The following is a 13,270-nucleotide window of genomic DNA, read 5'->3' as shown; positions in this document are numbered from 1 at the left end:
ATAAAACAATGTATATCAATATTACTGATCAAAACTCAACAACCATTAACTTATAGATTTTTTCAACATTACAGAATTCCTCAAACCATGGTTTCCTTATTCTTTTTTTTAACTAAAATCTACATGTACATGATATATAAATACTTCTATCTTTTAAACATTTTATCCCAAGCCATGCTTCAAAACACTTCTTTTTCAATGATTATCAGAAGTCAAAGTAAGGTCAGGCACCTGTGGCGTCGATAGAGCTCAGGTAGTTGTAGCACAGTTTGAGGCATGTCTTCGCCGGATGAGCGAATTTTTCTCCCCCTGGATCTTCCTCTCCCTCCTCACTCACCCCCTTCATTGCCATGGTGCGCTGGTCCTTCACCCCCATATACCGCAACAGACGTCTCAGCTTGACCTTCAAAAAGGTCAAATATACTTCATTACAGAGTTTATTTTGGAAATGCAAGTTACAAAATTTATTGCCATTTCACCCTGACCAGTCCCCTTCTAAAATCAAATAGACAAGTTTTTTCAGTCTCAAAGACAAAATCTAGTTTGAATTGTGGGGGGTTCATGTACACAATTTTACATGTTCATGGGGACTAATTTCATGGGTTACTCTACAATGTATTCAATGAATCAATATACATGTATTTACAAACTAGAACTGTCCAAGCGGGACAAAATACCCCCCGCTGGGTTTTTCAGAAGTAAGTTTTTCCATGATAAAGATATGTATCACACATGAATTATTAAATTTTTCTTCTAGTGACCTTGAAGTTCCCTAAATGACCCCAGGTCAAGGTCATAACACACCCTTGGGTCATGGGCAATCTTTGTGTGAAATAAGAACCTACCAAGTTTATCCATAAGAAAGATATGGACCTGACACGAATTATGAAATTTTTCTTCCAGTGACCTTGAACTTCTCCAAATGACCTTGGGTCAAGGTCATGAGAAACCCTTGGGTCATGGGCAATCTTTGTGTGGAATAAGAACCTACCAAGTTTATCCATAAGAAAGATATGGACCGGACAAATTATGAATTTTACTCCCAGTGACTTTGAACTTCCCCAAATGACCTTGGGTCAGGTCATGACACACCCTTAGGTCATGGGCAATCTTTATGTGAAATGAGAACCTACCAAACTTATCCATAAGAAAGATATAGACTGGATACAAATTATTAATTTTTCTTCCAGTGACCTTGAAGTTCCCCAAATGACCTTGGGTCAAGGTCATCACAAACTTTTAGGTCATGGGCAATCTTTGCTTGAAATGAGAACTTACCAAGTTTATCCATAAAAAAGATGTGGACCGGACACCAATTTTGAAATTTTTCTTCTAGTGACCTTGAAGTTCCCCAAATGACCTTGGGTCAAGGTCATGACACACCCTTAGGTCATGGGAAATCTTTGTGTGAAATGAGAACCTACCAAGTTTATCCATAAGAAAGATATGGACCAGACACGAATTATGAAATTTTTCTTCCAGTGACCTTGAAGTTCCCCAAACGACCTTGGGTCAAGGTCATGACACACCCTTACGTCATGGGCAATCTTTGTGTGGAGTAGTAGATTCTAATGTCCCTCCGTAAGAAAGATATGGACCGGACACGTTTGCACAGACAGATGGACAAGGTGATTCCTATATAACCCCCCCCCCCCAAACTTCGTTTGCGGGGGATATAAATAAATGTTTGTGGGGATGAAAATTTGTGAGTAAGGATGACCCATAAAATCCCCCCATGAACAATGATGATTCCATAGTAACTCAGGAACACCCTTCGAGAAGATTAATGTTTTATGTTACTGATTAAATTGTCCAAAGTCAAGGACAATATTAGCCTATATTGTACAGGGCTGTTACTTTTTGATACAGCTGTACTACATTAACCACTTAATCAAATCAAAAGATAGCTCTAAATAAAATGTTGCATTTCCAATCTTTTGAAGGTCAAAAATCAGGACAAAAGAGAGATTTGAAACAAGCAGCCACATGTTTGAAGTTTCAAGGTCAGAATGTGACAGTGACAACTTTTTTTATTTTCCCAACTTCAAGATCAGAGGTCAAGGCCATTATCAATTCTAATAACAATTTTTATTTAAAATACCATCTTCAGTTACTTACCGTTATGTGAGAAGATATTACAATAAGAATAAACAGAAGCAGTTGTATCACATAAAATATTTTATCATGATTTTAAAACTTGGAACAACATGGTAAGCTCTATAGGGTCAAACCTTGATATCCCTTACATATTTGAGGATTTGAGACAACACTCATCTAATAAAACATTCATAAATAAAGAATAAGTGGTTGGGGCTTTAAAAATCATATCAAAATATCCATGGTATTTGAAATATTAGTATTTAATTTGAGATATCAAAGATAAAGGTTTAATTGTTGCTTTGAAACTCTATATAAACCTAATATAGTAAATGTGAAAAGTACAGGGCTACTATGAACTAAAATCTACTTTACTGAATGATTTGATAACCAGTGTATGGTATATCAGTTAAATAATTATTGATTCTTTTAGATTTAGTCTTTTTTTCCCCAAGTTCTCAGGTCAAAAAACTGCAGATGGAAAGGTTCATTGCTCTCTTCAAACATGTAATTTGAATATAAGAAAAAAAAATCTATGACTTCAATCCTTTAAATTAGTTTGTTCTATATTTATCTTTTATACAATGACATGATGGCAGAGGAGGAAAATTACTTTCATAAGACAGAATAATGACAGCATGTGTTTTAGGCAAATTTCAGTCCTAGCTTGCTTTTCCATAACCACAATTACGATATCAATATAATTAGAAATATAAGCATCCGCAAAATCATGAATAAATTCAATATCGTAATCCTTATAGACATGACATGACTTCTGGTGGGAGGAAAATAAGAAAGCTGCTGCAGTAAGAAATAATTATATCCTGTCCTCCGCATACAGAAAATAAATCTCAGATTGTCACGACTATGTAAATCATATTTCTTTTTTTTTTTTTATTTTGAGGGTGCAGAGTAGTTGACTAGTTTACACTTAGTTTAATTTATCTCTTAAAAGGGCTTAATTAATTTCTTTAACAGTTTATCTCCAGCTGACTATAAAATATAATTATATACAAGTACTTGACTAAAAACACTGTATTGAATAATTATATATTCAAAACAACAGGCCCATGGGCCTTATAGGTCACCTGAGCATTATGCAACAACTTTCCAGTGATTCAATTTGATTAATGTTTTAAGCCAGATCTATGGCATTCACAATTTTGAAAGAGGCACCATTGATCATCATAACTACATGTATACACTTAGCAGTTGCTTAGTTTAGTTACTTAATACCCATAGGCAAGGTAGGGGAACAAAAAATGCATTTCAACTAATCAGTAATATTCAGCAATAATCAGTAGTGCCCCTACCATACATGAACCCCTGACCCTTAGGCCTAGATCCACAAATTGCACAATTTTTGAAAATGCATCCTTGCTTTTCAAAAATATTTGATTAATACCAAGAAGCAGATTTCAAACAATTCATTCATTTTAAGTATATAAGTACAGCCCCCCCCCCACCCAACCTCTATGGTACCCCTGACCCTGGGGCATTGAAATTCACAATTCGGGAAGATTCTGGCCCTCGCTCATCATAACTACATAGGTAGTTCATCTGCTTAATACCCAGGATCAGAAAAGAAAATTTTCAAAGATTTAATGTATTTTCATTATATAATCAATAGAGACCTGTCCTAAAACCAGAACCCCGACCCTGGGGCCATAAAATTCACAATTTTGGAAGAGGCATTCTTGCTCATTATAACTATGTACTTAGTTTATTTAATACCCAGGAGCAGAGAAGAAGATTTTCAAAGAATTCATGTATTTTCACGATATAATCAATAGAGCCCCGCCCTAATACCAGAACCCCTGACCCTGGGGCCATAAAATTCACAATTTTGGTAGAGGCACTCTTGCTCATCATAACTATGCACTAGTTAGTCTATTTAATACCCAGGAGCAGAGAAGAAGATTTTCAAAGAATTCATGTATTTTCACTATATAATCAATAGAGCCCCGCCCTAACACCAGAACCCCTGACCCTGGGGCCATAAAATTCACAATTTTGGTAGAGGCACTCTTGCTCATCATAACTATATACTTAGATAGTTTATTTAATACCTAGGAGCAGAGAAGAAGATTTTAAAACGATTCATGTATTTTCACTATATAATCAATAAAGCCCCGCCCTAACACCAGAACCCCTGACCCTGGTGCCATAAAATTCACAATTTTGGTAGAGGCATTCTTGCTCATCATAACTATGTACTTAGTTGGTTTATTTAATACCCAGGAGCACAGAAGAAGATTTTCAAAGAAATAATGCATTTTCACTATATACTTATTTAGCCCCGCCCTAGCACTAGAACCCCTGACCCCAGGGCCATGAATTTCACAATTTTGGTAGAGGACTCAATGCTGATTACAATCATGCAAACAGTTTGACTGCTTGATGTCCAGGAGTAAAGAAAAAGATTTTTACAGATTGCATTAATTTTAGAGGTTTTGGCCCCACCCCTCAGGCCCCAGGGGGGCAGGGATCATGAAATTCACAATTTTTGTTCCCCTTCACCCATAGATGCTTTGTGCCAAATTTGGTTGAAATTGGTTCAGTGGTTGCAGAGAAGAAGCTGAAAATGTTCAAATGTTAACGCATGACGCACAACGCACGACGACGGACGAAATTGGATAGCAATAGGTCACCTGAGTTTACTCAGGTGACCTAATAAAAAGTAAATAAAAAATTTAGTTTTCTACATTTTTTTAAAATTTGTTTTAACACATTAACTTTCAGTATTTAATTTCTCAAAATTTTCTATTTCTTAAAGTAAACTTTTAATCAGAAAGATTATCTATGACCTTAATATAGCAAAACTCGATTAGTACGAACACGGATATTGTGAATTCAGGGATATAGCAAAGGTTGGTTGGGTCCCCAACTACATAAATTTAACTAATTCCTAATACAGAGATAATGAATTATGGATAAAGCAAAGTAATTTCATGTGTCCCAGTGACTTTGTAATAACCAAGTTTTACTGTAATCTAATATGCCTGGTGATCAGTTACATTCCTTTCTGAAAAATGAGCATTGATTTCATATAATAGCTATAGGCACACTTAAATGCAGGAAGGTCAAATGATGTATTAAATTTAATTTTCAAATGTCCTTATTTTAACTTTAACCAAAAAAAAAAAAAAGAAATCATTGATTTTAGGATAGGCTTAAGATGAATAATATTCTGCTAAAAAACAAAGCACAAGGTAGCTACACTATAGCAATTGTTTGAAATTCTTTATTCGATTTTTTTGCATCTTTCATATTAAAATCTCTAGGAAAGGCTTTAGGACATTGCTGTTTTCAAAACTACAAAAAGCTAACATTTGATAAAAATTCTTTCAAAATGCTCACTGAAGAATTTTAATTCTGAAATATCAGTACATGTATGTGGCCTCCATATAGTTGCTTGTCATTGCTAGCTCTTTAGAAAAAAAAAAAATTCTCTTACATTTTTTGCAGTACAGAGCCAATCATCTTATGGTTGATTTTTTTATGTTGAAAATGTAGTTCCCAAACAATTACATTTTTCAAAGTAGCCCAGTATTTTTGGATTCTGGATGTGTCTTTTAGATGTGCTTTTAGATGTGCTTTTAGGTTTGGGAATTTTAATTTTCAACTTTTGAGTCAAAAACAGAATTTTTTTGGAATATAACTACAATGTAAAGAAGTAATTTATGATAGTACAGCTCTGCCTTATCATGACAGAACAAAATTAAAGTTGTTCAAAAAAAAAATTGTTGGATTATACTTTACAGAAGCTAGCTAGGTTGTCACTATCTGCATCTTGCTCTCAAGAAACACAGTGCAAATACTGTAAATGTATTACATTTGGCAGTGTATTCTTTTTAGCACTTTTGGCGAAAAGATACTTCCGCTAATTCAAGTACAACGCTAAATGTCTTCAACATACAGGTAAACTTCGTTATCTCGACATCGACGGGACAGTCAGAAAATGTCGAGATATCCGAGGTGTCGAGATATCAGAGTTAAGACTCGACGTCCTTAATTTAACTAATTAGACTGTACCTCGTTTATTTCAGCCACCCCTCTATATTTATTAGAAAATCTAAAATTTATTCATAAATATTATTTACAAACTGCTTTCCTTTTTATCGAAATTTCATTTTACTAAAAAACCGTTTTCCATCCAGGATTCGTTCCGAGTGCCACTAGCTCTGTCAGAGCAGGATACAAAATCCGCTCTGTTAACTCGAAACCGGAACGGTACAATGTCGACTTCCGAGATACGGAAAAAATCAATGCGTAAATTTTTTAGATTATTTCATTTCACTTTTTTTTAATTTCATAATCATTCATCATTTATTTTCCTTTCATTTTGAAACCAAATTTAATTCGAATTGCGCAAATAACAAGTTTTATGATGTTATGCATCCATATAGGCTGATGCAATAGTCGTGCATGTCATAGATTTGATTGATTCCTGTTGAATGCATTTTTACCACAATTTCTAATTTAATTTAAATTCAATGTGTATATTGTTCATTATGATTCAGTAACATGTTCTTTTATAACATGTTTTAAGTTTTGTCAGATCTCGACTTAAATGAAATGCGGTTTTACATTTACATGGGACCAATATACTAGTATATAGGTCCCTGCATTTATGCAGAATAGAGAAGATTTATCAATGAAATTACCCAAGCTGAACATTAAACAATTAACGTATTAAAGACGCCGAGGGGGCTTGGGATTCCTCTACAAACACACAGAGCAGTATGTAGTCAAAACATGGGTGTGGAAGGTGTGAATTTCTGACGACGTCGAGATACACGGAGTCGTCCGTGCGTGACAAGCGACCAGCTGACAAACAATAAGGTTAAGTAGAGCAGAAAATTGCCCCGATGTCGACATATACCAGGTAAATTTTGCTCTTGGGACTGTGAAATACGTCGAGATAAGCGGGGTAGTCGACATTACCGAGGTCGACATATCAGAGTTTTTGCAAATCATTTATATAGTAAATAATGCCGGGACCGCGGAGGGATGTCGACATATCCCAGGTTGTCGACATATCCGATGTCGAGATACCGAAGTTTACCTGTATATTCATTGATGAGAACATTAAGAAATGCGCTAAATCAAATCTACGCTAACTTGTTCAAAAATCAATTTCTGCCAAATATTGTACATGCTAAATATAAAACATTTACAGTATTACATACCCGTCCTATGTCACCCCTTAAGTCTTATACAATTCTTCCAAATCCATTACCTTGAAATTTAAAAAAAAAATTGAATTTTCTGTGGTAATTTGGATTTGGGTTTGATGCTTACTTTGTCTTTGCGGAGAAGGAAAAGAATGTCTTCAAGTCCAATAAAACGTCCATTTCTTAATGAGGCCACATCTGCTGCTTGAAGAAGCTGCAATTAAGATAAATCATAATTATATAAAAAAAACTTTAAGACTTCTTATAATATCATAAGAAAAAGATTATAATTCCTGACAGAGATTTTTTCCTCTGTATTTTAAACACCAGTAATCCCCTTTGAAACATAATTTTACAGTCAAACATGTATGAAGCAGTAACCTGTAGGAATCATTAACAAGAGGCCCATGGGCCTTATAGGTCACCTGAGTATCATGTAACAACTTTCCAACAATTAGAATTGCCTCTTGTTTTAACCAAAGGCCCTGAAATTCACAATTTTGAAAGAGGCACAATTGCTTATCATAACTACACACTTAGCTTGCTTACTTTGGTAACTTTATACCCAGAGGTAGATCAGAGTAACAAAGAGAAAATGCATTTCCACTTTATAACCAGTTGTGCACCCCACCCCACAGGAACCACTGACCCTGGGGCCACACATTTCAAAATTTTGGAAATTTTTTCATGAACTTTATTTCATGATCAATGGTTGATTTCTACTGAAGAGCAGATTTCAAAGCATTATTTTTTTCAGACTATGAAGCCCCCCCCCCCCCACCAAGTACCCCTGACCAAGGGGTCCTGAAATTAACCATTTTGAAAGAGGCACATTTCATCATCATTAATTGGCATAGCATAATACCCAGGAGCAAAGGAAAAGATTTTCAAAGATTTCCTTCATTTTCACTTTATAATCATTAGAACCCTGCCCTAACACCAAAACCCCTGACCCAGGGGCCCGCTGAGGAGAAGATTTTTAAAGAATTCATGTAATTTCACTATATAATCAATAGAGCCCCCTTTTATTTTATGACTTTAAATAGGATTGCTGATATTCTTGCTTCATCAACTTGTTTGTCAATAACTTATTTCATTTTAGAGATTGTTCATATGTAGAACATGCTCCTCTGTAACGAATCAACTGAGAGATGCATGTAAACTCTGTATGCAGGTGACAAAGGTATGTTGTTGCATAAGTAGGGGAAGTTGACGATTGAAAAGTTAGTCATCACATTTCTCATAAAGCTTTGTTGTTAGATAACAATAATTACCATCTTTTTCAAGTGAAATATCAAATATGAAACAGATGGGTCAGACTCTTTGATATCTTTTATTTCAACTCACTGGGATATATTGTGTCGACATAAGAATGGAAATAATTATTGTTAATTGACAATAGGTCAATGATATATGTAAATATTAAAGGTACTTGGACACAGATTTGAAGTTATTATTTTCTCTATAATATTACGACTTATATATTTTAATAGCATTTCACACAAAAATTAATTAAAAATCTTATTTCGTTTAAAAGATACTGAAATTTCAAATTTTTTGATTGACATATCCTTGCACTCTCACAAATTTTATTTTATTCTTAATCCTTAGGAAAAGTGGCAATCTCGTTTTGTATAAATGAAAAATATTAATACTATAATCCAGAAAATTCAGAGTAGACATGTTCGAAAGCAAAACAAACACACAATATATTGTCAGTCCGTGCAGTTGTGGTAAGCAGACTGTGACGATTGAACGCACCCGGTGAATTCTAAATATAAACAATAACAGAACTCGAGCCCTGTTTACAAAAACTGTGTACATAACACGAGCGTGCTCGATTTGCTAAACTCTGTACGCATCTCTTAGTTCGGAATGCCGATACTTGTGAAGGTGTTTTGCTTTCGAACATTTCTACTCTGAATAAAATTATTTTTCTTGATAAAACTTTTAATATTTCTCATTAAAACACATCAAAATTGCCACTTTTCCTAAGGATTAAGAACAAAGTTAAAATTTGTGAAAGTGCAAGGATGTGTCAATCAAATCCGCCAAAAAATTTAAAGTTTTAATAACTTTTAAATGAAATAAGATTTTTAATTAATTTTTGTGTGAAATGCAATTAAAATATATAATTCGTGATATTTTACAGAAAAAATGAGAAAATATTAACTTCAAATCTGTGTCCAAGTACCTTTAAGTTGAAAGTCACAGCAAGTGTTTTCTTCTTTTCATGCAAAAGATTTTGATTTAATTCTGCTTCATGTGAATACAAAAATAGGTCTGCTAATAACAGGATGCAATTAATACCCATGGGAATTTCAATATATTGTTGGAAGACCTGGTCCCAAAATACCACATAGATACTGTCAATCAGAAATACGAGCATCCTTTTAGGACAATTTCCACCTTAGTTTGGATTTTCAGTAAGGCGTGGCATTCTCGACATTACATAATTAGCTTCTGAAATTTATACAGCTTTCCTTCACTGTTGAAATATACATGGGATAGAAATTCAGGCAAATGCCGATTAGTGTATCGAATAACCAATAACATTGTTTCCTCCTGCAAAGAGGTGGAGCTTAAGTCATCTCATTGTTCTGAACAACAATTTAAATTCCTGATGTTATTAATATCTTAACCAATGAAGTGATCAATGGATTGGCTATTCATAAACGCCGAAGGCGTTTATGCATAAAATTATCACACAAGCCAATTTGATCATCTTCATGAATTCGAAAAATCTAAAGCCTGCTTCTCTCTAGGTGTTGTCCCGCCTTGCACGTGGTTTTTTTGAAACCGCGCCAAAACATTCATGAGGAAATCAATTACATTTACAATTGGTAATTTTATCTCGGACAAAGACATTGGAAATGTAAATATTTCTTAACCAATGAGAATCTATTCGCCATTTGACAGATGCTAATTAAATAGCGCCAAGAATGCCACGCCTTACTTAAAGTCCAAACTAAGGTGGAAATCTTCCTAATATCATCTTCAGTGTACTTGATACAGTACTCAACCCTTTTAAAGCAAAAAGTGCAATAATACAAATTGATATCAAATTCAAAGGTGTTTTTTGGTGAAAAAACTTTATAGTGAATAAGCAAGCAAGATAAGGATTTTCATGTAGAATAGAAGTTCCATATATTTGAATTATAAAATGCACTTTTTTTAATCATCATTTACAGTTATCAGGGTTAGTCATGAGCATGCGAACCAGTTAACACTTTTCCATGTGCAAGAAATATCCACAAGTATGGCAAGAATTCACTCAAGCCAAGAAAGCTGACTCCTTAATAATAATTGATTAAACTGGTTATCCATTGATAACTTATGAACAGTTCTGAAATGTTATATACTAGTTGGTACTGTAGATTCCTTATTTTTTGCGAGTACTTTTTATCGCAAATGGGCTTTTCAACAGCAAATCGCGAGAATAAGAATTCGCAAATGGACGGGTAATTTGCGAGTAATTGAATTTTGCTTGTGGTGCTTCTCGCAAAATTATGCAATAATTAATTCCACGCTTATATTTAGGAATTTACAGTATACAATATGACTTACCACAGATGTTAGCTGTTGTTTGACAATGTCCTCAATCAAAACTGCTGAGTCATGCTGAGGCTTTGGGACATCTCCAAACCCATACCTGATCAAATAAATGTTCATTATCAACAGCAATCAAAAGCAAAGGGCACGTACCACAAAGTGAAATATCCCCTTGCAAAGAGCATATCTATTAATCAGTCTTGGCGGCATTTGACATCAATCCCGATGCAAATTATGTCACTTTATCCATTTTGCACATGACAAACTTAAAGACACCCATAAACTGACACACCTTATAACAAGTTACTACAAGGGTTGTCCGGTAAAATCATGGACAAAGCATTTTTCTCTAATTATAATGGGTGCACTAAGCTGAAATTTTCAGAAAATGTTTATTTATCATATTTAAGTGAATCATAATTTTTCTGATAGAATACAGACATTAAAAATAAAGAGTTTATTGTGCTTGAATCTGCACAGGGTATGGTCCTACAATGCACAGTCAAAAAACGAAGGTTTTATAAGAGAATTCGAGAATATTGATTCGAAATTAAAGATTTAAATAGAAAAGATTGGGTTAAAAATTATCCTTATTCGATTCCACAATTAATTCTGTCGTCTTTTTAAAAATTTCAAAGCATTTGGTTAATTTTTGACAGTTTCCTGAGCATTCGAAATGGGAAAGTGTTAAACACAACACACGAAAAATGGTGACATTTGATGACGTTATGGTGCATCGGAGAGCTGACTTCAGTTTGATTTAGATGGTGTAATAAGACCTTAAGAGACTTAAAATTAATACGGCAGTAAAAAATAAATAATCAAATCAACAGATCTTTAGTATAGAATTGAAATGGGAGTTTTCTTAGTGAAGTCTTTCTTGATCGAGTCCCCAGGTAGTACAAAACATACGGACAAACTGCTATAATAATTGTAATAGCAAAAGATGCTGACACTGTTGACAGTCAATATATATAAGATTTTCTATAAGTTGAATGATGGTGGGATTATTGTTCGTAACTTACTAATAAATCATCAGAAGATTGCAAGTTTGTGCCAGATTGGTTCCTCAACTGTTTATTGAAACTAAATTAGGTACATCAATGAAATTCCTAAATTTAAGTGGGACTAATCCAAGTTTATTTTTATCGCAAAAATGAAACGTAACACTCTTTTACACACTTTGAAGTTATCATCCGTGTGCTGTAAGGCGATCGATACAATACACAATATAAAATTTCATAATTTGTTTATTTATGCATATATATCTATTTGAAATTTGCTATGTTTATTCAGAAAATATGCGCTAAATAGTTTTAAAATTTCAGAACTTGGTGATGATTATTTTTCATGCTAGACAACTTGTGCACCATTTTACTGGACAACCCTCGTATATCCCCATTGCAGGGATATAATAATAAGAGACAGAAAAGGACAAGTAAAACCAGAGGCCCATGGATCAGATTTCTTTTTCCCTTTTTGAAGAAATGGGCATGCCATTATAAAGTCTAAAGAAAGCTCAAATTGTTCCATTCACACAGAAAATTTTACCACTTAAATGTACTTCGTAGTATATTCTGTTAAGTAAATAGAATTAAACTCTCCATATAAACAGGGCCTAATAGACGCAAATATTTGAGAATCTTCATAAGAAACATTGCAAACACCGTATATCCCTATTAACCGCCCCGGGCGCTTAGAAAATTGCAAAGAGGGGGCGGTTATTTTGTAATTTTCTTCATCATATTTAATGTCATTTTTTAACTTCAAAAATTTAAAGAACCACTAAAACAATGTCTAACTTTACTTTAAGTGAAGATAATCCACCCAAATTATGCTGTATGATTCAATTTCCACCGAAAAATTGGATAATAGGCAAGTTACATTATCATTTTTTCGAAATTTTGGCAGACTTTTGATACGATTCTAGATGATTTTATTCACTGTACAGGGGGCCCTTATTTTCTGATAATTGGAAGAAGACCTAGGGGGCGCTTATAGGGGCTGGGGCAGTTAATAGGGATTATACGGTAATGACATTTTGTTATGATTCTAATTAATAAAATACAGGTCAGGAATGAATGTTATGCATGCCACAAAAAATAAATGAGTTATAAAATGAAATGCTTTAAAATTTTAACCTTGAGATTTTTCAAAAATAATTGTTCAGAATTAATTTAAGAAATTTGGACATAAATAGGACATTCCCATTTTCTCAGAATTTTTTTTAATGTCATTTTACCTTTTAAGATTAAAAATATTTGTTATTTTGGCCTAAATTAAATTAAACCTGATACATGTGTACTTTCATCCGACTTGTTTATTGATAATTCTTAAGAGCCTTGGTAAACTATCTAGAACCTACCTGCTAGAGAATCAAAAACTTTAAATCTTAAATATTCTCCATGCAAAGGAAATATATTTAATTGAGGATATATGACTAC

General features: G+C 33.8%; 1 protein-coding gene across 1 annotated transcript in view; it reads right to left on the bottom strand.

Annotated features, from left to right (window-relative positions):
• LOC134280905 (transcription initiation protein SPT3 homolog) overlaps nt 1-13,270 on the bottom strand; it is a 61,443-nt gene that overhangs the window by 13,457 nt on the left and 34,716 nt on the right. Inside the window, exons 2-4 of the mRNA XM_062763362.1 lie at nt 10,842-10,926; nt 7,402-7,488; nt 232-403 (exon numbers count right to left, since the gene is read on the bottom strand). Of these exons, the coding sequence (XP_062619346.1) occupies nt 232-403; nt 7,402-7,488; nt 10,842-10,926 (344 nt within the window). The remainder of the gene's footprint in view (nt 1-231; nt 404-7,401; nt 7,489-10,841; nt 10,927-13,270) is intronic.

This window comes from Saccostrea cucullata, unplaced genomic scaffold (genome assembly GCF_032062105.1).
Source record: "Saccostrea cucullata isolate Sc308-1 unplaced genomic scaffold, CSIRO_AGI_Scuc_v1 ctg422, whole genome shotgun sequence".
Lineage (NCBI taxonomy): Eukaryota > Metazoa > Mollusca > Bivalvia > Ostreida > Ostreidae > Saccostrea > Saccostrea cuccullata.
This window is presented reverse-complemented; position numbering and strand designations above follow the sequence as displayed.